Source organism: Apium graveolens, chromosome 6, assembly GCF_009905375.1.
Source record: "Apium graveolens cultivar Ventura chromosome 6, ASM990537v1, whole genome shotgun sequence".
Taxonomy (NCBI): domain Eukaryota; kingdom Viridiplantae; phylum Streptophyta; class Magnoliopsida; order Apiales; family Apiaceae; genus Apium; species Apium graveolens.
The window spans coordinates 132,253,837-132,280,184 of NC_133652.1; the positions used below are offsets into that span (position 1 = coordinate 132,253,837).

The window sequence follows — 26,348 nt, forward strand, 5'->3', positions numbered from 1 at the left end:
GATTACTTAGAGTGCTTTTGTTCATAACATTAGGACCCGAGAACTCCCTGCTAGGTTTTGACCATTTCCATGTTTAGATAGTTCATTTTACGAGCTTCATTTTGATATGTGGTTCGTTTGATTCCGATATACGGTTTAGGAGAAACGGCCGTTTTAAGTAACGACGTTTCGCGAACGAACCATTACCCCTCGCCTTACTTTGAAACATAGGTTAAAGACCTTAAAGGACTAATTGGAGTATGAAACAATTATGTTAAGTGGATTAGGCAGTTGATAAGGTACTCGCGAAAGAATTGCCTTAAAACCCGTAATGGTTAATTTATTAAAAATGGTGGAGCCGAGGGTACTCGAGCGACTTAAGAGAATCAGTAAGCGCAAAGCGAGCGTTAGAGTCTAATTTGGTTAAAGTATAGATTTACAAGTGACTTTGGTTTAATTCCAACTTACATGTTGTTTATAGGTTACCAGACTCGTCCCGAGCCATTTGTAACCCCCAGTCGCTCAGGCAAATTTTCTACCCGTATAACTGTTGTTGTGATGTATATGTGTATATGCATGATCTTGTGATAAATGCATATTTGTTATTAGCAAATTCTTGCGATATATTGTAGCATGTGATATGGTATATATGCATGCCTGTTTCGTATTCTTGATTTATATATCTGTTGGTTCAAATGCTTATTAGTTGTATAATACCTATGCTAGAGATAAGCGGTATTTGCGTATACCCTTAGTATAGGGGTGCAAAATGTGAACTTTTTCTAAAACCAGGAGGCGAGGCTCCCGAGTATTATATATATATATATATATGAATAGTTTTTTTAAACTATTAATCGAATAAGGTTTATTCGATAACTTTATATTATTTAATGAATATTACTTGAATATTCATTCGAGGACTTATGAGTCACTTTATATTAGTTAATGAATATTACTTGAATATTCATTCGAGGACAGATGACTCCGCTTATATTATTTAATTGAATATTATTTGAATATTCATATGAGGACCTATGACTCCGATTATTTTCTGAAATGTATTCTTTATTTTACTAAAGAATAAGGTGTCGATAATCAAACTTATTTTTGATTATTCAAATAAAGATAGTACTTTCGTATAAGTATATCTTTGGTTATTTAATACTCATTTCAAGTATAAGTTTTACAACTTCTACTTCAATTATTTGTATAAAGATTATTCTTTATGGGAATATTATTTAAATAATAATATTCAGATATTTTCTAATATATTGGGACCGATTTACTTTATTAAATCAGCATTACTCCAAACACTCTTTAAAGTATTTTCGAGTCTTTAAAATGATTTTTAAAAGTTAGATTGGATTCCAAAACTCATTTTTATATATTTAAGATCTTCTTTTTTAAAGGGGATTTAAATACTCGCTCAAAACCAAAGGGATCCGGCTCTGTGGTGTATTTTATATTCGCAACAAGGTTGCGGTTTTGGTAAATGAATTGATTACTTACCCAACGTTCGGGAAGTAAGTCCATCTATCGAGTCGACATAAGCAACATGGGCTCAGTGGGCGTCCATGATAGTGTAAGTGGCTCAGTGGGAGTCCATCAAATGCGTAAGTGGCTGAGTGGCAGTCCAGCATAAGGTCCTATTGCGACCAGGGTGATGACCAGTGGGGAATTCGTCCATCTACTAGTAGAAAAGGTTACTTATTGGTATCTTTGCCTGATCAGCAAGATATCGGGTTTATGCCACAATTCTTTTTCCTTCCAAAAAATTTATTGGATGTTACAAACTCTGTTCATACCTTACATGACAGAGGTTTCCAGGAACTGTATAAAAAAGGTATATATGTGGATATATATATCGGAACTTAATGAAGTATATCACAGCTTCATTTCCTTCAATAATACTGCAAAGATTTAATCTATTCAAATCTTGTCTCGTAGTCTCATCTATGTGATGAACTGTTGAAAGCTCATTATACTTTGAACAGTGGTAGTTCAAGTAGCTTTATAAATGATATAAGTATAGTGAAGTATTTGGTAACTTCATCCCTTGTTTTTGCTTATATCCAGTAAGTAATTATCTTACACTTGATAAAGGATTCTAGTAAGTTATCCATTTAGATACTTGCATTATTGTTTACACTATATATTATCTTGCGAGCTGTAATGCTCACTCTTGCTTTATTTCTTCATCACACAACAACAGTTAGGAAAGATGGCCAGACTCAAGCAGACCCAGCGCAAGAGCGTGGGAAGCGCCCCGCGCCTTCCCGTTGAGATCATAGCTGCTATAGCTGCAGAGGTAGATCTATCTGTAGATCAGACCTTCTACTTTTGGGAATTAATTATGTTTAATTATAACTTGTGGCATAATGGCAATTAATTGTAAACTTATCAAGTAATCATTTTGGGTTGTAATAACTTTTAAATTGTGGATTCAAAGACTTGTACTTATTTCAATTTCATCTCTGAGACTATAACGGGTTGTGGTGTGTGTTAGTGTGGGGTCACAGCATAAGGTTAATTTTTATTAATTAAGTGAAGTGATATTGTGGAAAGAAAGACCGTGACAACCCGGATCCCTGACCCCGGATCTCGGGGTGTTACACCTTCCTAGCACCAATTTAGCACCAAAACAATGCTAAATCTCCTGATTCCTCCAACTATGCCAGAACTACAAAAACTCTACAAAAATGCATCAAATACACAAATAACTCGAGTACATAATGTTAGTCCCTAACAATGCAACAAGAATTACAGAAGGGGGTTGAATGGAATTTTTGAACCTTTTTCACAAATTATAAACTGTTCTATCTTAATAATATATAAGTGTGAATTGATTTGCAAAGTACGGAATAATAACTTGGAATGAATCAAAACACAAGTAATTAAAAACACTAGTCTTTAAAAACTTTCTGGTGGATTTGAATGTATCCACTAGAGATATATATTATATCAAGAGAACTCTGTGCAACAAGATTTGCTCACAGCTGCTTATAAATATGAACAACTAAGTTTACAGAAAAATGCTAAGAATACAGCTTACAAATGTTTCTCTGAGAATTTTCTTGCTTAGTGTTCTTGTTCTATTTGCTACTTCTTGGTTTATATATCACCAAGATTACAAAGAAATAAGACAAGTAGAATAAAACTTATCAAGTCTAATACTTTGCTGCTTCATTACTCTATTCCAGCATCTTTGAATATCTTCATAATAGCATGGATGTAATATCCGAGATATATCGTGTAATTATTTTTGATATTAAATAATTATTATGTGTGCTCAGTATCTATTCTGTGAGTTAATTGTTAAGTGTTATCTGTACTTAAATATTCAAAAATAATATTAATTGAGTATTTTAATTTTTATATGTCCAAAATAAAATATAGATAATTGTCATATCTTCCTAATTATTTTTATGTTGATTTATGGATTTATAAGAATCATATGAAATTTCTAAAATCTTTTTCCGGGTAATTAAAATCTATTTTATAAAAACGGGAACCAACCGACGTCAACCGTTGTTATGTTTTTGGAACCCGAAACTCTTCCGAGAACTCCTTCCTAACCTAATTGTAATATTCCGAGCATTTTCCATGTTTCGACTTTTTCGATCCGGCGTACGGTTTGTCCTGCGCCGGTCTCGGCGCAACATTTTCGATACAATATTCGTTTCGGTAAATTAATAAAACCCGTATTTTCGATAAACGGGAGCTTTTTATTAAACTATTCCAATTATCACTTCGTAATACGTGTAACCAGGCGCTGAGACCAAGACCGCAGTACAAATTGTACTGATATGGATAATTATCCCGAAAACCGATACCGTTTGGATCAGTTTTTATAAATAAACGTACCATTTTATATCCGGAGTGATCCAACGGGATACTAATTTTCCGTAATTATAAATAGCCTTTTACCGTATTTTATTTCATATCAAAATCATTTGCAGATAGTTAATTATATAATTTTCAGTGAAAAGCCCTAATTTCTTAAAACTGTTCTAAGAATCAAACAGCAAAACGAAGGCGTTACCGATCTCTGTTTTCAAAGCTTGAGTAACCAAAACGAAGGATTTGAGGTGTTCTATCAGATTCTGAGCTTTGTTTCACTGCAGAAATCAAGGTTATTTTTCTAAAAATTTATTTATTTTCGAATTTTTTTATTAAAAATATGAATTTTTGTTCGGATGATTGTTTGTATGATTTGATGATTGCATGTTGTAGAGCTTGTTTTCCTGATGATTTTCATATGTCATACGTCTGATTTGGAGTTCAATAACATGTTCAAATTTGAGTTTAATTTTCGAATTTCAAAATTAGGGTTTATAACCCGTATGAATGTTCTTAATTGAAATTTGGGGGTTTCTTATTCTGTGATAGATTGATGTTGTGTTATAGTGGGTTGTGTTATCTGTGAAATTTGCAATCTAGTCGTATAAGTTTCATGAACCAACGAGGTCTGTAGAGAAGGGAGTTGTGTTTTGAAGTTTTCCGATGTTTGCCGGAAACTGGAAAATTTCACGGCCAAATTCCGGCCAACTCAGGGATTGTTAGGTTGTTTTGATTGCATGGTTGTGTTCCTGGTAACCTGTAGATGTGATCTGGAGCTTGTGGCAAGGTGAGGAGGCCGGAATCGTGTTCTCCGGCCACCCCTGTGTTTTCCGGCGACGGGATGTAAAATTTACAGTTTGGTCCCTGGACTTTTGGGGACGATACAGTTAGGTCCCTGAAGTTTCCTGACTTTGCAAAAATTGGATTCCTGTTTTAAAAATGTTTAAAAATCATATTTCCTAATTATTTTTATTATAAAAATTCGTTTTTAATTTCTGAAAATTCTAAAAATTATTATTTTAATTCCGAAAATTATTTTTAATTCACAAATAAATCTGAATTAATTAGTTAATTAATTTCAGTTAATTTTTAATTGATTAATTAGTCAATTAATTCGAAAATTAATTGATTAATTGATTTATTTATTTATTTAATTAAATTTAATTATTTAAAAATGATTTAAAAATTTCGAAAAATAGTTTCGAGCTTTAAAATATTATTCTAAATTATTTTCAAGGCTCGATAATTATTCTAAAATTGTTTCGGAGCCAGAATTGGTCAACCGAACCCTGTTTATTATTCCGAAATTGATCCAACGACCCGTTTTAGTTCCGAAAAATGTTTTAAAAATTATTTTAAATACCCGAAATCACATTTATGACCGGAGACTTCTTTATAAATGATATGTCATTGATTACGTGATGTATTATGTGTTATACGTGACCTGTTGTTTGACTATCGGTCTATATATTCGGTGTTTACTTCGTTATTGCATAGATTTCAAACCGTTAATCGGATTTGGGTAAAACGAAGGGTAGATAGAAGTATGTGTTGAATAGAATCTTGTGAGTTGATGATTGATAGATGCTTATGATATGTGAGCAGAAGAGGCAAGACGTAGGAAAGGAAAATAGATAGTTGAAGAGTAAGACGGTTGTGATTGGAAGCGAGTGCAGAGTAGTAAGCTAATACCAGGCAAGTGTTCTGAACTTTCTCGAGATATTGTAATTCTTGATAGTCTTGTTGACATTGCAAGTGCTTTGAAGCACGGAAACCTAAATCCTGATTTCAGTTATTGTTCTTGAGCCATGAACCATATTCTTTCTAAGCCATTGATTATTGTATACCCAAATACGAACCACAAATCTACGATACTACTCCATAAATACATACAAACTAAATACCAGACACTGAACTGGATTACTATATACTCAATCCATGATATCTTATGCTTTGAAAGACCAAATCCTTGAAACCCTGAAACGTTGTTTCCTTTGTTATCCAATTCTTTCATTACCCAGCATTCAAGCTTTGAAAGTACCTGGTTGATCCTTACAAGGATTGAAACCCTTTCATTGTTAAACATTTATTGTTGTTAATGATTTCAGTTATTGTTTACTATTGCATATTCTGTTATTATGTTAGAATTGGATTGTTTTTATAAAATTGTGGACCAGATTCGTGGTCAGACCATATAATGGTCAAGTTAGGCCAATGTGTGCCTTGGATCCAGTAGTTAGAGCAATACTGTGTGCCTTGCTCGGGGTTAGTGCGTGACTGATCAGCATCCTAACCTTGGTTTTTAAATTAAAAGTATAATATCCAATTCTAAATCATAATCCATTGTTCACTTGATATCATAAACATATTCACCTGATGATCATTATTCTCAGTTTTGTCATTGTGACTTGCTGAGCTAGTTAGCTCATTCGTGCGATGTTGTTTATATTCTTTCCAGTTAAAAAGGAACCAGTTGGTAAAGAGGATCCCCAGTCCAGCGCGAGAGCTAGGGGTTCAGGTTGAGAAAGCTGAGCTAGTAGGCTTATTTTGGAATAATTTAAGTTTGTAAAAGTTTGTAATAATGTTTAATACTCAGTTTGAGTTTGAAATAGTTGGAATTTGAACGGTTTGTAATATATTAGTGTGTTTGGCTTGTGTGCGTACTTTAACCTGTTGCGGTCTGTTAGGGCAAAAACACGCGCTAATATTCACGCAAGTATACGCGTTCGCAAGTAATATAGAATATTTTCTAGTTCGTTCCCTCAGAGACTCAGACTAAATTATTGTCTAATTAAACTCACTCACCAATGTATGATTACTTCTCAATGTTAAGATAATAACACTTAAAATTGCTGATTAAATATTAACTATAATTAACTACTTAATTAACCACTTAACTAACACTTCAACTTATCAATAATAAAACACTCATGAGATCACAACTTCATTATTACTTCCTTCTATAGCCATTGTTATTACCTTTAGCATGTGACAGTGATGATATTAATCGAATAACACGAAACTGATAAAAGCCAACTTTCATTGTACTAATACCATTCTACCAAGCATCCACAATTAAGATAGAAGTCGAATAGTCATCAATTATGTTGAGTTCCTATATATCTACAGAAATTGACAACACAACGATTTAAGCATAAGTTATTCCTTTTTGATTACATAGGGCAAATAAAACTGTTAGAGTTACCCACTAATCATGCACAACGTACATGAACCTATGCTAGCATGGCAAGTTCTAAATCTCAAGATCCACCGTCGCTTCACAAGAGATTAACACCCTATCTTATATGTTCGCGACGCACATAAGACGAATACGCACAACCAATACTAGATATCAAGCAATCATCACACACTAAAGTATTAAACAATTAACTAAAGAATTCCATAATAAATCCGTTGCAACCCCATGATCACGATTAGCCCATAATAGAACTTATCGCCATCATGGGTTCATATGAAATCATGATAAACAAACACAAGAAAATAATAACTAAACTAATTATATTAAAACAGAGTACGTCACAAGAGTAAATAAGTCAAAGCAAGAAAACTAGCATCCAACGTTACAACGAAACAAGAATCACAAGAAAATATGCTTCCTCTTCGTAGCTTATCTCCTTATCTCCTTATCACAAGAATCGGTCTTCTTCCTTATCTCCTTCGTAGCTTATCTCCTTATCTCCTTATCACAAGAATCGGTCTTCTTCCTTATCTCCTTCGCTTCTTGCGTAAAATACAATCTTCTTCTTCTTCTTCTTCTTTTCCTTGTGAAAACGTCTCAAATCTACTTATATAATAGTCCCATAAAACTCAGATTACATAGAAGTTGGAAGCCAAACAGAAGTAGAAGTCTAAAATAATTCAGCAAAATTCCCGACCCTGCGCGGCCGCTCAGCATAGCTGCGCGGGCGCGCAGGTTGCTGCGCGGCCGCTCAGCATAGCTGCGCGGGCGCGCAGGTTGCTGCGCGGCCGCTCAGCATAGCTGCGCGGGCGCGCAGGCCTCCACTGGAAAAATTCCAAGTTTGCTCCGTTTCTTCGCCGTAATCTGCCCGTTCATTTCCTCTCGCAATGGTGAACACATGCCAAGGCTTATTCTTGATGATTCCTCCCCCGAAATGCAACTAATACCCTGAAATGCATAAACACTAGAAAAACGCATCAAATACACAAAATACTTGATTTCAAGACACCAATTTAAGCCATTTTAAGACGTTCTAAGTGGTATAAAATGCCACTTATCACACCCCCAAACTTAAATCGATGCTTGCCCTCAAGCGTCACAGACTCAAAAACAAATAAAAATATGCATGAATACAATCTATATGAAAATGCAGCGATCCCCCTTACTACAATTAATCAACCAAATTGCCACATCTCAACGAATGCAGTTAGACAACTAAAGATCAATAAACTCATGCAAACGGACATACAGCCAGAAACGTGGTGTGTGCAAATGCTTAACAGATATGCTTCGGAACTAGACCAATTACTATGACTAGACTATCCTCAAGGCAATCCTACGATTATACAAAGAATAAAAATTCCAGGCACAAAGTGATATACAACACTACAAGAACTCTGGAGCTTACTACGGAATCGTGCTTTTTATTTACAACTCAAATGCTTATTTGACCGTGCAATGAGTGAGGTCCACAAAAGACTTATACAATGATATCCATGTAACGAGCGTTAGGTTAGCGGATCCCAGACTCTAAAAGCCTTAGGTCGCTAGGCACAAAGTCCCCTAAGAACTTAATAACTCGAATACCAAAGAGCCCACTCTTGATCAATTATGCCAAATTTTTTTATTTTTTATTTTTTAATTTCTGAGCAAGTGCGTTTCGCTCCATCTTGCTCAACCCTAGACTACTCGCAACATACGCGAGCCGGCTACTAGCCATTTGACGCCTAGCCACAACTAGCAACAACTTCCATATTTTTTTCTCCAAAATTTTTCTTTTTCATGTCTTTATCACTAAGAACCTATAATCGAATTCTAAGCATAATAAGTAGGTTGACCTTGAAAACAACCAAATCATAACAGAATCTAGCCCTTTCGCATTCTCTAAGACTTAGTGGACTTATAATTGTTTCTAGCATGCATATCAACCTACACAACTTAATATCACTTTAATGCTATCACTACACTCACATCAATATCACAATTCAGTCGATAAATCATTGCAAAAGGGATCATGGTAAATGCATGAGCTACATGACATTCATAAAAAAAACTATATGGCATAAATTATGCAACTATATGAACTAAACTATCATGAATATGTAACTAAATGACACACACACAAAATTCCTTAACTACCACCCCCAAACTAAAAATCTTCACTGTCCTCAGTGAAAGTAGTAGAAAGGAACACAGGGTATACCTACTCGGAGTCATCATCATCATCACCCTCAGTGGGTGGAGTATCAGGCGGCGGGTATGCAAAGTCCTCACCAAAAACTGGCCACTGGATATCAGCTCCAAGGCCTCGAAAAGCAGTCCCTAACGCAAGGGTGAGTTCTTGAGCAAACCTGCTCTGTGTCTCATACATGGCATCCATCCGCCGTGAAAGCCTCCTATACTGGACATCAACCATCCCAGCACCCTCCTGAGCTCTCGAAGAACCAGCCTCATCACGCCCTGGCCTAGCCATAGTAGCACCTCGTGCTGGACGCCCTCCTGGAAGATGATAACCCAGCCCATGCTCCTCAGGCTCACCACCGGTCCACTCCTGCATCCCATTCAGAGTGCCAGAATTAATCGGAGCGGCTGGCAACTGCAACTGCTCATGAGCCGGCCAGTTCACTCCCACTGCTCGGCATAGCTTCGTAACCGTAGATGCATAAGGGATGTTCATATGCTTTGCTCCCCTCAAAAACTTCAGAATTCCTTGGTAGATAAACTCACCAAGGTCCACATAGTACTCCTCATTCAGAATTCCCCACAACAGCTGTGCTCTCTCAACTATGACCTCGTGTGCATGCGAAGAAGGCAAAATATTAGCACAAATAAATGCATTCCATGCACGGGCATACCTGTTCATGGCGATCGCCGGAAAGTGACGATACTCATTATTGCCTGTACTGCGGGTCCAAACTGTGCCCGGTCGACAGAGAGTCGCACAAATCAAATCCAAGTCAAAATCCTCAGCAGTCTTTTCATTCCAGTTCTCCTCCTCGGGCTTCCTCTCTCGCTGTCCAATCACACGGCGAATCGCCGCAGGATGATAATCAACCGTCAGCCCACGGACCACAGAAAACCCATTCTTTTCAGCCTTCGCGTTCGCGTAGAACTCGCGAACAACGCTCATCGGTACTGCTTTGGGTGACTCACAAAAAGGTATCCACCCCTTCTCTGCAATCATGGGCAACAACTCACCATCCCTCCCCGATGGTAAAAACCCCCTCTCCTTCAGAATCGGCTTACCCAACAGCCTAGTGTACTCCTCCTCCACGGCTCTGTCAGTTAACCGAGGCCTTGCAGTAGTACCCCTCGATGAATCAGCAGTAGGAACTGTGCTGCTGCTGTCAATAGTGCGTGCTCTCTTGGGTGCCATTGATTCGTGAATAAAAGCGTGTAAAAACTGATATTTGATGTTTGTGAGAGGGTTTAAGTGTAGGAAGTTTTGTGAGAGATATGTAGGATAGGTGTATGTATATATAGGGTGTGGATGAGATTAGGGTTTGGGAATTAAGGGATAAAATGATGGGGTAGTGGGAACAAATCGTGGGTTTATGGGCTAAAACTGTTTTTGTGTTTGTTTTTGTTTGTTTTTTTTTTCTGAACTGTAAAAAAAAATTCTGGTCCTCGACCCCTGCACGGCCGCTCAGCATAGCTGCGCGGGCGCTCAGCTTGCTGCGCGGCCGCTCAGCTTAGAAAAAATTCATGGGTTATTAAAAAATTCATGGGTTATTAAATTCAGGGGTCACTGGAATTTTTTTTTTCAGCCCCTGTTTTCTGATTTTTTTGTGTTTTTGGATAGGTTATTAACTTCTAAGGGTTCCTGTAACAATAATTCATGGGTTGCCTCCCACGCAGCGCTTCTTTTTTGTCATTAGCTTGACGTTTCGTACCCTGTTCAAGTAGTCAACAAAATGGCACTAACCACTTCTCGGTTTGCCATGTCCCCATAGTAGTGCTTCAACCGCTGACCGTTAACCTTGAATGCTTGGTCCGGATCATTCTCAAAAATTTCCACCGCTCCATGTGGAAACACAGTTTTGACAATAAAAGGTCCAGACCACCTTGATTTCAACTTCCCAGGAAAAAGTCGGAGCCGAGAGTTGAATAAGAGAACTTGTTGCCCTGGCACAAATAACTTTGGATGTAGCTTCCTATCGTGCCACCTCTTCACCTTTTCCTTATACATTTTGTTATTTTCGTACGCTTGAAGTTGAAATTCATCCAGTTCATTAAGCTGAAGCATTCTTTTCTTACCAGCTGCATCTAAATCCAGGTTCAACTTCTTCAATGCCCAGTAGGCCTTATGCTCAAGCTCCGCAGGTAGATGACATCCCTTACCGTACACCAACTGGAACGGTGACATCCCAAGTGGAGTTTTGTATGCTGTTCTGTAAGCCTAAACAGCTTCATCGAGCTTTAAAGACCAATCCTTCCTTGACGGACAAACAACCTTCTCTAGAATACGCTTTATCTCTCTGTTAGACACTTCCGCTTGACCATTTGTTTGCGGATGATAGGCAGTAGCTACTCGATGATTCATATTATAACGCTGCATCATAGAAGTGAACTTACGGTTGCAAAAATGCGATCCTTCATCACTTATGATTACCCGAGGTGTTCCAAACCTTGTGAAAATTTGCTTATAAAGAAAATTTAGTACTGCCTTTGTATCATTTGTCCGTAAAGCTTTAACTTTGACCCATTTTGAGACATAATCGACTGCCAGCAAGATGTACTGATTATTGCAAGACGAGATAAAAGGCCCCATGAAATCGATTCCCCATACATCAAAGACCTCGACTTCAAGCATCACATTTAATGGCATTTCATCCTTCCTTGATAAATTTCCCACTCTTTGGCAACGATCACACCTTAAAACAAACTGATGAGCATCCTTGAACAAAGTAGGCCAGAAAAAACCTGCTTGCAGAATACGAGCTGCCGTCTTCTCACCTCCATAGTGTCCCCCATAAACCGTGGAATGGCAGTCTCGTAATATCCCCTCCGTCTCACAGAACGGGATACATCTCCTGATGATCTGGTCAGCTCCCTGTCTAAACAAATATGGTTCATCCCACATATACCACTTCACCTCATGCAGAAACTTCTTCTTTTGAGCGGATGTCAAATTAAGAGGCATTATATTGCTGACGAGATAGTTTACAATATCTGCAAACCATGGTTCTTCCTCCTAAATTGCAAACAACTGCTCATCCGGAAAAGATTCATTGATTAACGTCCTATCTTGTGAAGTAGAAATGGGATTCTCCAACCTAGAGAGATGGTCAGCTACTTGATTCTCAGTACCTTTTCTATCTTTGATCTCTAACTCAAATTCCTGAAGTAAAAGCACCCAACGAATGAGTCTCGGCTTCGAATTCTTCTTAGAAACCAGATAGCGAATAGCTGCATGATCAGTGAATACTGTTACTTTCGTACCAAGCAGATAAGATCGAAATTTCTCAAAGCCAAAGACTATAGCCAAAAGCTCCTTCTCAGTAGTGGTGTAGTTCAATTGGGCACCATTTAAAGTCTTACTCGCATAGTAGACCACATGGAAGAGATTTTTCTTGCGCTGTCCCAGAACTGCACCTACCGCATAATCACTCGCATCACACATCATCTCAAATGGTTCTGTCCAATCTGGTGCTGTAATGACTGGTGCCGTGATCAAACTCTCCTTGAGAGTCTCGAATGCTGCCAAACATTCATCATCAAATTTGAAAGGCACATCTTTCTCAAGCAAATTGCACAACGACTTAGATATCTTTGAAAAGTCCTTGATGAATCGCCGATAAAAACCCGCATGACCAAGAAAACTACGGATTCCTTTCACAGAATTAGGTGGGGGAAGATTTTCAATGACTCCCACCTTGGCCTTGTCCACCTCCAGACCCTTGCTAGAGACCTTATGCCCAAGGATAATGCCTTCACGCACCATAAAATGACATTTCTCCCAATTAAGCACCAAATTAGTTTCCACACATCTTTTGAGTACGGCGCGCAGATTATTCAAACATTCATCATATGAGTGTCCAAAGACGGAGAAGTCATCCATGAACACTTCGACGTTATTTCCAATCATGTCAGAGAATATAGCCATCATACATCTCTAAAAGGTGGCCGGTGCGCCACATAACCCAAACGAAACTCTGCGAAAAGCAAATGTGCCAAATGGACAAGTGAAGGTAGTCTTTTCCTGATCCTCTGGTGCAATACAAATCTGATTATACCCGGAATAACCATCTAGAAGACAAAAATACTCATGTCCCGCCAATCTGTCAAGCATCTGATCAATAAATGGAAGAGGGAAGTGATCCTTCCTTGTGGCTTTGTTCAATTTTCTATAATCCATGCATACTCTCCATCCTGTAACTGTTCGAGTAGGGATGAGCTCATTCTTTTCATTTGCGACCACAGTGATACCTCCCTTCTTAGGTACATATTGTACAGGGGCTCACCCACGAGCTATCAGAAATAGGATAAATGATGCCTGCATCTAGCCATTTCAGAATTTCTTTCTTCACCACCTCCTTCATGATGGGATTCAGTCTTCGCTGCTGTTCCACAGTTGGCTTACTACCTTCCTCTAGCAGAATTTTATGCATACAATATGAAGGACTTATCCCCTTGATGTCTGCTATGGTCCATCCTATAGCCGATTTGAATTCTCTCAAAATCCTTAAGAGCTTGTCTTCCTCACTACCTGAAAGGTCAGATGAAATAATAACAGGTAACGTAGATGAATCACCTAAAAAAGCATACCTCAAGTGTTCAGGTAATGGCTTGAGCTCCAAGGTAGGTGCTTCCTCTATTGATGGTTTGAGCTTCCCTTCAGCGTTCTTGAGGTCAGAAGTACCAAGAGATTCAAATGGTATGTCCAGCTTTCGCTTCCAGGGAGAAGCGTTCAGATATTGTAATTGCTCATTGCTATCTTCATCATTGCTGTCAAAATCCCCCACTAAGGCATTTTCCAATGCATCAGACATTAGCATGTGATCGAGTTCCGAAGTAACCGCAGAATCAATCACATCCACTTTTAAGCACTCCTCATCTTCTGTAGGGAATTTCATTGCCTTGAATACGTTGAAGGTCACATCCTGATCTTGGACCCGCATAGTAAGTTCACCTTTTTGCACATCTATCAAGGTACGGCCAGTAGCCAAGAAAGGCCTCCCCAAGATTATGGGAATCTTCTTATCTTCCTCAAAATCCAGAATAACAAAATCTGCTGGAAAGAAGAGCTTATCCACTTTGACGAGCACATCCTCAACTATGCCCCTTGGGTAAGTAATGGAACAGTCAGCCAATTGTAGTGACATGTACGTGGGTTTTGGATCAGGCAGATCCAGTTTTTTAAAGATCGACAACGGCATCAGATTAATGCTTGCTCCCAAATCACAAAGGCACTTGTCAAACTGTCAGATTGCCAATTGTGCAAGGAATGGTGAAGCTTCCTGGATCTTTCAGTTTTGGTGGTAACTTTTGTTGCTGAACAGCGCTGCATTCTTCTGTGAGAGCAACGGTTTCAAGGTCATCCAGTTTCACCTTCCTTGAAAGAATAGTCTTCATAAACTTCGCATAACTAGGCATTTGTTCCAGAGCCTCAGCGAAAGGTATATTGATGTGAAGTTTCTTGAACACCTCCAGAAACTTCCCGAACTGTCTATCCAGCTTTTGTTGCTGCAATCTCTTAGGAAAAGGTGGTGGAGGATAGAGTTGTTTCTCCCCTGTATTAGCCTCAGGCAGAGTGTGTTCAACAGTAGTCTTCCTTGGTTCCGCCGCTTTCTCCTTTTGCTTAGATTCTTCACCTCTAATTTCAGCTTCTACTTCTTTTGCCTTTTCAGCATCAGCTACTTTTCCAGACCTTAAGGTAATAGCCTTGACTTGCTCTTTAGCTTCCTTCCTGCCTGGTACTTCCGTGTCACTGGGAAGAGTGCCAGGTTGACGATTGAGCACTGCATTGGCTAATTGACCAATTTGATTTTCCAAGGTCTTGATAGAAACCGCCTGACTCTTGCACAACAGCTTAAGTTCCTCAAAATCAGCACTAGTAGGTGCAGCTGCACTTCCCTGTTGAGGATATGATTGCCTTGTAGCATACTGCTGTGGTTGCTGGAATCCAGGTGGGTTAAACTGTTTACTCACTCCTTGCTGATATGGTGGCTGAATAGCATTCTGATTATTCCCCCAGCTGAAATTTGGATGATTTCTGTTGTTAGGATGATAGGTCGCTGGCACAGGCTGCTGTTGTCGCTGATAATTATTCACATACTGAACAGATTCGTTTACAAGAGAACACTGATCCGTAGCATGAGAACCTGCACAAAGCTCACAAACCATAACTATTTGATTAACTCCATACGTAGCCAGAGAATCAACCTTCATTGATAGCGCTTGGAGCTGGGCTGCAATAGCGGTGGCTGCATCAACTTCTAGAATACTTGCTACCTTGCCTGACGCCATCCTCTGAGTTGGGTTTTGATGCTCATTTGCAGCCATCGTCTCGATAAAATTATACGCCTCAGTATAGCTTTTAGCCCATAAGGCGCCTCCAGCTGCTGCATCGAGCATGGGCCGAGATTGGGCCCCCAAACCATTATAGAAACCAGTGATCACCATCCAATCCGGCATTCCATGATGTGGACATTTTCTCAACATTTCCTTGTAGCGTTCCCAAGCCTCGCACATAGATTCTGTAGGTTGCTGCGCAAACTGAGTAAGAGCACTCCTCATAGCAGCAGTCTTTGCCATCGGATAAAACTTCACCAGAAACTTTTGCACAAGATCTTGCCACGTAGTGATGGACCCAGCTGGTTCAGAATGTAACCAGTCTTTAGCCTTGTCCCTTAGTGAGAATGGGAAAAGCCTCAACTTGATAGCCTCATCAGTCACGCCATTAAACTTAAAGTGCTGCAGATCTCGACAAAATTCCTTATATGCATGTTGGGGTCTTCAGTTGCCGCTCCTCCAAAAGAAACAGAATTCTGCACCATCTGAATAGTGCCCGGCTTGATTTCAAAGGTGTTAGCTTGAATAGCCGGATGAAGGATGCTTGACTGAATGTCATCAATTTTAGGCCGAGAAAAATCCATAAGAGCTGGATCAGCTTGAACAATACGATCTCCCATGTTTACTGGTTCTTTCTGCTCAGTTCCTGAATCCGAATCCTCAAAATCTAACTTCTCCGGAATATTAAGAACTTCATCTGTCTCCTCAGCTGTATCTAAAGTCCTCTTGCGAGCATGAGAACGAGTTTGCATAAACGCTTGCTAAAGTACCTGAAACACAACCAGAAAAAATAAGTAACTACTACGTCCTAATCACTGAGTCCTAATGACCAATGATGGTAAGTACATAAACTAAACAAATACGCCGAGTCCCCGGCAGCGGCGCCAAAAACTTGTTAGGGCGGAAACACGCGCTAATATTCACGCAAGTATACGTGTTCGCAAGTAATATAGAATATTTTCTAGTTCGTTCCCTCAGAGACTCAGACTAAATTATTGTCTAATTAAACTCACTCACCAATGTATGATTTTACTTCTCAATGTTAAGATAATAACACTTAAAATTGTTGATTAAATATTAACTATAATTAACTACTTAATTAACCACTTAACTAACACTTCAATTTATCAATAATAAAACACTCATGAGATCACAACTTCATTATTACTTCCTTCTATAGCCATTGTTATTACCTTTAGCATGTGACAGTGATGATATTAATCGAATAACACGAAACTGATAAAAGCCAACTTTCATTGTACTAATACCATTCTACCAAGCATCCACAATTAAGATAGAAGTCGAATAGTCATCAATTATGTTGAGTTCCTATATGTCTACAAAAATTGACAACACAACGATTTAAGCACAAGTTATTCCTTTTTGATTACATAAGGCAAATAAAACTGTTAGAGTTACCCACTAATCATGCACAACGTACATGAACCTATGCTAGTATGGCAAGTTCTAAATCTCAAGATCCACCGTCGCTTCACAAGAGATTAACACCCTATCTTATATGTTCGCGACGCACATAAGACGAATACGCACAACCAATACTAGATATCAAGCAATCATCACACACTAAAGTATTAAACAATTAACTAAAGAATTCCATAATAAATCCGTTGCAACCCCATGATCACGATTAGCCCATAATAGAACTTATCGCCATCATGGGTTCATATGAAATCATGATAAACAACACAAGAAAATAATAACTAAACTAATTATATTAAAACAGAGTACGTCATAAGAGTAAATAAGTCAAAGCAAGAAAACTAGCATCCAACGTTACAACGAAATAAGAAACACAAGAAAATATGCTTCCTCTTCGTTGCGGTGTGCTAAATCGGTCTTCTTCCTTATCTCCTTCGCTTCTTGCGTAAAACACAATCTTCTTCTTCTTCCTTTTTTTCCTTGTGAAAACGTCTCAAATCTACTTATATAATATTCCCATAAAACTCAGATTACATAGAAGTTGGAAGCCAAACAGAAGTAGAAGTCTAAAATAATTCAGCAAAATTCCCGACCCTGCGCGGCCGCTCAGCATAGCTGCGCGGGCGCGCAGGCCTCCACTGGAAAAAATCCAAGTTTGCTCCGTTTCTTCGCCGTAATCTGCCCGTTCCTTTCCTCTCGCAATGGTGAACACATGCCAAGGCTTATTCTTAATGATTCTTCCCCCGAAATGCAACTAATATCCTGAAATGCATAAACACTAGAAAAACGCATCAAATACACAAAATACTTGATTTCAAGACACCAATTTAAGCCATTTTAAGACGTTCTAAGTGGTATAAAATACCACTTATCAGCTGCTGACCATGCAAACACATCACTATTCTCTTCTAAAAACCTCATCAACTTCCCTCCAAGGGGCTCCTCTAGTGATGCTCCAATGAAAGTTACTTTCTCAGGATCCTCGGGAGCCAAAGGAATCGAAACTAAGTCTTCTGCTGGCTTCCCTCTTTTCTCGTCATTCTCGCGAATATCCAGATCTTCAATAGGCAAAACCTACCCCCAACTCCATCAGCCCTAAGAGAGGCTACATAATAACTCCTTGCCATCTTTTGATCTCCTCTCTCTTCTCCAATCCCGTTCTGGGTGGGAAACTTCATCACTGAATGGTAAGAAGAAGGGACTACCTTGAAAGCATGTATTCCCGTTCTTCCCATGATTGTATTATAAGTTGATCCAGCCTTTACCAATACAAAATCCAACATCCGTGTTACTTGTCTTGGTTCCTGACCTATAGTCAGAGGCAACTTAATTATTCCCTCCACAGGGCATTCGACTCCAGCGAAATCATATATTGGCATATCAGTTGGAGTTAATTGAGAATCACTGTAACTCATCCTTATAAAGGTATCATAGAGTAAGATGTCCACCAAAGCTCCATTATCTACAAGGACTCTCTTCACATGGTTGTTCCCTATTATCGGTGTTATGACCAGAGGATCGTCATGAGGAAATTTGAAACCCTCTAAATCAAAATCATCGAATGTCATTGTTAATCCTGTCCTGGCCCTCTTTGGGGCTTCTCCGATAATATGCATAACTTCTCTGGTATATGCTTTCCTCAAATTTTTAGATGGACCAGTAGCAGTTTGTCCTCTAAAGATCGTATTTATCACTGGCCCTCGGGTTGTGGTCCTCCAAAAATTGCGTTTATCACCGGTCCCCTGGGTTGGGGATTTCGCCCCTGATCATCCTAATCCCTTTTACGATCATCGAAGTTGCTTCTTCCATTATTACTTATGTCTCCTCCATCTTCAGTATACTTGCTCAATCTTCCTTTTCGAATGAGGAATTCTATTTCATCTTTCAGTTGCCTACACTCATCGGTGTCATGACCAGCGTCCTTGTGAAATCTACAATATTTGCTCTTATCTAGCTTAGTAGGATCATACTCCAGGGGATTAGGCCAACAAACTTCTCTATCTCTTTCGATTTCCATTAAAATCTGACTTCTAGGAGCGTTCAATTTAGCATATTCGGTGAACTTTTATCCAGGTCATCCCTTCTTCGGGTTGAATCAGTGTTTTGCTTAGTTCTAGGATACTTGTCCTTAGCATCATATTCAAGATTAGTAATTCGCTTCTTGCCACCAGCAGGCTCATTATGCACTACCGTCTTCCTCATGCTTTCCTCCACTTTGATGTACTTCCCGATCCTGTCTTGGAGCTGTAACATGCTTTCAGGGGGGCGCTTGGCTAACGACATCTTGAAGAACTCGTCCCTAGTTCCCTGTCGTAGTGCTATCATAGCTACCTTGTCATCAAGGTCTGGGACCTTCAAAACTTCCTTGGTGAAACGGTTCAGATAGTCTCTCAAGGACTCTTTTGCTCCATGCACAATGCTCATGAGGGATGCTGAAATTTTCTCATGGACTCTCCCATTGATGAATTGCTTAATAAAAGTTTGACTTAGATCTCTGAAGGACCCAATAGAATTTGAAGACAAACGACTATACCATCTTTAAGCCATTCACAATAGGATTTGAGGAAAGGCCCGACACTTAATAGCGTCGTTCACGGGCTGCAACAACAGTGCATTAGAGAATGTCCTGACATATTTAGCGGGATCTCCAGTGCCATCATAAGCTTTGATGGCGGGCATCTTAAATTTTCTCGAGATGTGGGCATTCATTATCTCTTCAGTAAATGGTGGAGTTGGATCATCAGGATCTCCTAGGGGTAAAAGCTCACTTGGATCAGCCCTTGGGACAACAGTCCTTCTTTGTAGTGGACCATCTAGGTCTATGATTGGAGGAGGATTTCTCCTCCTCGGAGGTAGTGGGGGTCTCGTGGTCAGGTGTGCCTCCATGTCGCGCTTCAGTCTTTGGATCTCAGCTTCATGAGCCCTGATCCTCTCCTGCACTTCTTGGGGATTCATCACTCGGGTGCTTCTGGGGCATTGGTTAGCATCAAGCATTAGTTCTTTACCAGCACGCCTCCTCCTTGGAGCCACATCATCATCCGAAGATTCAGAGTCTCTCTCAGTATAAGACCCAGAGAATTCTTGATCCTCCGGAATAGGAGCCAAACCGCGTATATAGGGGGGCGTCTGCCCTTGTGCTTCACTCCGATTTGCATGTCCACTTCCTCCAACCTCGGGGTAGAGGGGCATCCCATAAGGGGGTTAGTGGTCACAATAGTTGAATACTCATACCCAACGGGTCGAGAATTCGTAGTGCATGTAGCTGCTGAAGTTGAGAATTCGTCCATTGAGGAGCCCAAGAATTCGTCCCTTGTGGCTGAGGCTCAATTGCCCCTATCAGGGTTCCTCCTTGGGTGATGGCTAGGTCGAATGCAGGGGTATCTCCACCGTTGACGAAATCGTTTGGGCCATCCCAGCTGGTGTTCCTTCAAAGGCGTTGCTCCCGCTCCGTGTTCTCACCATGGTTATTGTTATGCTTTCCCACAAACGGCGCCAGATGTTATGGATAAAAACTTAGGGTATATTTAATGCTAGGGTTCGTGAGTTTCGAGGCTCGATTTGACTGCTCTTGTGTTTCGTGACTCAATATGCCTTAACAACATGCCTACGTACCTTGCTGTTCGCCAAGGATCAAGTCAAAAATGTAGTTGTGATTTGTGGGGTTAGACCCCTTATATAGGCATGAGATGCCTTCGAATTAGGTTAGGGTTGGGAGACTTGGTGGACAAGTCTCAGAATTAGAATGGACTTTGGAGTCCTATAATGCAGGAAGTTGATTCCTTATCCTGTGGGATTTCTTGGAGGCCAATCTCCAAGGAATTGTGTTCTAATCTTTACTGATCAGTTGATTTATCCCTTATTAATTAATTACGAAATTAATTAATATTCAGGGCTATTGGGCCTTCTTTGTTCAATCAGGTCTGATCAATGTGTTAATCTTCTGGGTCTGAATGTCATACATATGGCCTTCTTTAATGGGCATTGCGGTCCTAGATATAATCAAATTTTGAGTATTTTTTGAATAATGGGTCAAGTTCCGATTTCAAATTTCAAATAAACTAAAATGAATTGACTAATTATAATTCGAACTTATCTGAATATATAATACCAATATATATTATTTATATGTAAGCAATTTTATTTTAAATATTTTCTTTAAAATAATATATGTACATTTTAGTTACTTTTTATAATAATAAAAATATGTTAAAAATATATGAGATATATTTTCAAACTAAAAAAAATTAATAAATAAGATAATAATTCATATATGTAGTATGTACTATGCCTATGCCTAACTTTATATCTGAAATTCAATTTTTTAAAATTAATTGTACAAATAATCAAGTAACTATCTTTTTTTTGTGAAATTCAAGTAATTATCCTTAAAATTAAATAAAATATTTATTCAGCACACTTATATATTATGTATATATATGATAAAATATATATATGACAATATAATATAGTGTTATGAAATTATATAGGTAAATAAAATATCTAATTTCCACAAATCACATCTTTTATATACAAAACATATGTCATAATACGGTATAGTGAGATTTGGTTATCTTTTACATAAATGAACGCTTCCTGCCTTGTAAACACCTAAACCAGTCAAGTTTCTACGCTGGAATATCATGTTAATTTTTCTGAATTCCCCCCCTCTGTACATGCAAATTAACAACGGAGTGATGCAAACCTATCAAAGTATCCGCTTTAAAAATCTTAAAATGAATAATTTGTGATTTAAAATAAATAAGTGGCTTATAACTGAAAATTACATGAATATTTATAAATTTTTTAAGTGTTTGGAAAATTTACTTGAAAGTCAGAATTCCTTTTCACCTAAATGAACTAAATAAATAAATTTTAAATATAATTATTTTAAATTTATAAGTTTTAAATATTATTATTTTAAATTTATAAATTTTAAATTAGAATAAAATTTAAAAACAGATGTTTTAAAATTAAAGCTAGCAAAAAATGAAAAATCAAAATAATTGAAAAAAACACATTATTACTAACATTTAACTTATCTTATAAGTTATAAATTCAACTTATAATTAGAACTTATAACAAACACTAGTTCATAAATTTTTGTTGCAACTTACGAGTCATAGGCTTAACTCTGCCAGACATGCCCTAAGTTTCTCACACAATATAATAGATCTTTTGACAGGTCATGTAGCTGATTGCACGTAATAATAATTAGGAGTACTAATTTTGTAGAATTTATAAATCTATCCTATTTGGACTTCCGCTTAGAGTTTCGTGAATGATGTAATAAATTGTGAATAAATATATTCGTTCAAACATTTTAACCTAAAACAAAAACTACTGAAACAAAAAACTTCTACACAATAATAGTTTAATCTGATGTGCAAGGTGACGACTGAAAACAGAGGTTTACTGAATCTGATTAAAATTAATCTTCAATACTTAACATCTGTAGGACAGAAACCCATAATACGAGACTGAAAACAAAAGTTTTGACAAGAACCCAGCTCCTGGTACCACGCATTTATACCGCATACCTCATAACTATAATCCAGCACCGTCTCTCTACATCAATCATGTCAATCATGTGTGCCTCCGTCTTTTTGAATGAGCCTCGCTATACCTTTCCCAGTGTTTGTGGTCAAGTACACTGATGTCATCAAGATCAGCAATAGAAAGCAAGTACTGAGTGAGCTTCACAAGTTCCTGGTCAGTATCTCGATTTGCATGTGCCTTTCTGAATGGTCTTATTGTCAACCCATTTTGAGGATTCATCACAAAATTTCTCCGTAGATCATCAAACATGATAGTGTTCTTTGAATTGTAAAACTGCAGATACAGAAATTAGTGTAAAAGTTAGATTGACATGCTATTGTATGCAGATATATCATAACCAAAAAGGTATCCTAAAGACATCGTATATATGGAGGAAACAAATTGATGGTATTCCTCTTTACAGAATAGAACAATGTTCTATATTCCTGTTCATTTCTGTACAAGGCCCACTCATTAAAATATAAAGGTAATGTCGAGAATATTGAGTAAACCTCTGGAAAGTGAGCCCATATCAAGCCAAGAGGCTTGCAATCAAAGATACCACGACTGTCTGATTGAACAGTTATCATTGCCAAATGATCCAATAGAGCTGTAATTTTGTAGTTTGGATTGTTAAGTACCCCAAGTTGTTCCATCTTTAACTCAACCCACTTCATGCTGCGAAAGTGAAATTCAATAGCAATGGTATTCTTAGTTATTCATTGCAAATAAAAGACTTTGCAAAATCTAAATACAGTTTGGCATAATATAATAACTTAATAAGAATATAAACAATGAAATATAGTAACTTATATGATGAAGCAGAAAAATCTTCTAAAATATTTTAATTATCAAATTTCGAAAAGATGGGGGCCGGGCCACAAAGAATTTGACTAAGGGAAGGATTAAAAAAATTGACCTGGTTGCAGACCATATAATAATATCATACTCAGAATACACAGCTGAAAGAAACTCGTGAAGATCTGCATGATATATCAAGGCAATAGTCACTGTTACTGAATGGGAAAAATTAAAACCATTGTGGAAAATGAGAAAATTACTTACAAGGTCGCATGAGCTGAAGAGGATTCTCTGCTGGTGACCGGTGATCAAATAAGGTATAATCAATATCCAGAACAAGCAATTTTTTGTCTTTACGGCACGGATTTCGGAGTACAATCTACAATAGGGACACGAGAATCAACAGCACATAATGGTCAAAGTGATCACAGCATGCTGTCTGTAATTCTAATACAAAATTTTAGAATTTATGCAACTACTATCTCTAACCCTTAATAGGTCATCCCAACTTCTTAAACTCGGTGGAAACAGTTTAGTAAATGCTTGATTGTAGAAATGAATAAAGTTAGTAAAATATGACTTGGGATAATTAAAATTGCCATTACAACTAGAATTAAGCATAATATGTTGGGAACTCAAGCAAAGCATATAAAATGCTAGCCTAAAATATGCATTTAAGCAGATGATATTTAAGATTGCCACCGAAACTAGAATTTACAGTGTCTTATAATAGTGAAAATTTGATGAACTTGATTCACACTGTCAAGTTTAGCTTCGTCTGGGAAAGATAAAGGTATGAACAACATAACCTAACACAAAATCAAAGTCCTTCATACTTCTTAAACAACATAACCTATAATAGGAAGCTTTATAGTACTTTGTATAGGCTAACTGATTTAAAATAAGAATGCTTTGATAATTTTTTCCCATACAACTATAAGTTATCCATGACAATGCACCGGAAGACTAACTATAGGTATCTGTAACAACTGCCAAGTAGCTTATATTATTTTGAATCATCTTGATATCTAAATGAATTAATTTTAAATACAGATGAAGGAGTATCAGGACCACAATACGCTGCAATCGTTGTAATTGAACAGTTGAACCAACAATCCTTACTCACCATATCTATGAAACCAATTGAAAATTAATCTTGCATCTTAATTTAAACAAAAAGGACTCATCCTACTCCGCAAGGGCCTATTAGAAAATCTTGTAATTAAAACAGCAATTTTTTAGTGTACCTATCAATGCAATATATATTTTAAAACAAGACAACCACCATGTATGTGTACCCCTTATATAGTGTATGGCTTACAAAATTTGTGCCCCTTAAACACAAAACAATCACCATTTAAAGACATATTAGCGATCTTTACCGATAATGATAATTGTGTGGTATCATAATAAAGTATCACCTTGTACTGATCAGCACGTCTCTTAAGTTTCTGCTTATTGACAAATTTATCTTTAATATCAACAACTTCGTCTTGTCCAAGTTCGAAATCATCAACAATTTCTGGAGAATCTACTTGATCCACAATAATATCATCTTCAACAGTGCTGCAAATACACAATATAATTTTATAACATATGCATCTTGATTTATATATGAAAGTAATTTTAATGAGGGCAATGTTGCAGCTTGTAGCTATGCATTATAAACTTGAGCATTGTATCTATTCTCTCCTCGCCCATTTCTGAATTAGAACTTTACATAACTAAATGAATTTCAGGCATTGAATAAGACCAAAACTAAAGATCTCACAGATCACCACAAACGTTTGACCCTACCACCATAGTCAATTCTCACAATAATATGGTTAAAAATATTCAACATCTCCCTTCCCCTCCAAACAACACTTAAATTAAATAATTAAAAGAAAATTACATCTCTCACTTGTCAAAAAATTATATATTTCATCAAATTGGCTAAAAAGCATTCCAAAGCAATAAAAACAGTCAAGACTAATTTCAAATAAGATAAACAACTCAACTAAACACTCTAAGCAATTCTTGAACAATACGTTAGTCAATTACGAACCTAAAATTTCATCACAAATTCATAAACACGCCCACTGTCTACCCATACCCATGAACAATGATATTACCTAAAACAATTTCCCCATATGAATTACTCCGTCACTTATCAAAATCCAATCTTTTCCCAAATAAACAACAATACCCATCTAAAACACCCCATTTTATACAAGGGAACTGCATTCTCACTGCAAATAACATACACACAACAAATAAAAATCTAACCTTTACCCCCTTCAAACATCAAGAAAACAAATTAAATTCACAATGACACTTGTCAAAATTCAATTTTTCCCTACATAATAAAACCCATCTAAAACAACCCACTTTAAGCAACAAAACAACAATCACAGTGCACATACCCATAAAGAATCAAGAATCCAAATAAAAATCACACCTTTATCGACAAACACTTTACAATAACATATATATATATATATATATATATATAGAGAGAGAGAGAGAGAGAGAGAGAGAGAGAGAGAGAGAGAGACCCAATCATGGTCATTTTGAGAGAAGATTTGAGGGGAAGATCAGAGAGAAGGAGAGAGTCATTAGCAAGTTTAGATCCAACTTTAGGGTACAAAAGCTTCTGTCTTTTAGGAAGTACATTTGTAACTTCACAAATACGCCTTTTCAATTCTCCAACAGCATCATCTGCGCACACTCTCACCGTGTATTCTTTACCGCTCCACTTTACCGTCAAGGTCATCTCCTCCTCCGTCGCCGCCGATGAGGATGCTCCGGCCATCCTTCTCTCACTTTTCTTTTTCTATACTCTTGTTTTATTTATACTTTGTGGTAAATTTTTGTGTAAAAGGCTTCTCGAACTCGGCTAGAATTTTATTGACTTTATACGCCATGCTGCAATGCAAAATAAACCCGGTCGAGTTAGTTAACACCAAGTTGAACACGGACTGGGTAGGCCAGGTTCGGAGTAAAAAATGACTCAATCCAATTATTTCGGTTTATAAAAATTTTAACCCATTAATTTTAA

General features: G+C 37.6%; 1 protein-coding gene and 1 non-coding gene across 2 annotated transcripts; one reads left to right on the forward strand and one right to left on the reverse strand.

Annotated features, from left to right (window-relative positions):
- Positions 1-15,653: 15,653 nt before the first annotated feature.
- LOC141669441 (small nucleolar RNA R71) lies at positions 15,654-15,760 on the forward strand. Its single transcript, XR_012553726.1, has one exon. It is a non-coding gene; the product is annotated as a small nucleolar RNA R71 (small nucleolar RNA).
- Positions 15,761-22,242: 6,482 nt separating this feature from the next.
- On the reverse strand, positions 22,243-26,192 carry LOC141667777 (ubiquitin-like domain-containing CTD phosphatase). Its single transcript, XM_074474394.1, has 6 exons — positions 25,846-26,192; positions 24,730-24,874; positions 23,573-23,687; positions 23,427-23,490; positions 23,020-23,185; positions 22,243-22,801 (listed from the first exon to the last, which is right to left on the reverse strand). The coding sequence occupies exons 1-6, from the start codon at positions 26,100-26,102 to the stop codon at positions 22,556-22,558; spliced, it is 993 nt and encodes a 330-aa protein (XP_074330495.1). The 5' UTR covers positions 26,103-26,192; the 3' UTR covers positions 22,243-22,555.
- Between the last annotated feature and the right edge of the window lie 156 nt (positions 26,193-26,348).

Bases quoted from the DNA above. Each gene is read 5' to 3' on its own strand.
- LOC141667777 (XM_074474394.1), bottom strand. From the start codon at position 26,102: ATGGCCGGAGCATCCTCATCGGCGGCGACGGAGGAGGAGATGACCTTG. The intron at 23,688-24,729 runs GTGATACTTTAT...TCCCTATTGTAG, and splicing joins GACGTGCTGATCAGTACAAG to ATTGTACTCCGAAATCCGTG. The intron at 22,802-23,019 runs GTTTACTCAATA...CTGTATCTGCAG, and splicing joins TATGGGCTCACTTTCCAGAG to TTTTACAATTCAAAGAACAC.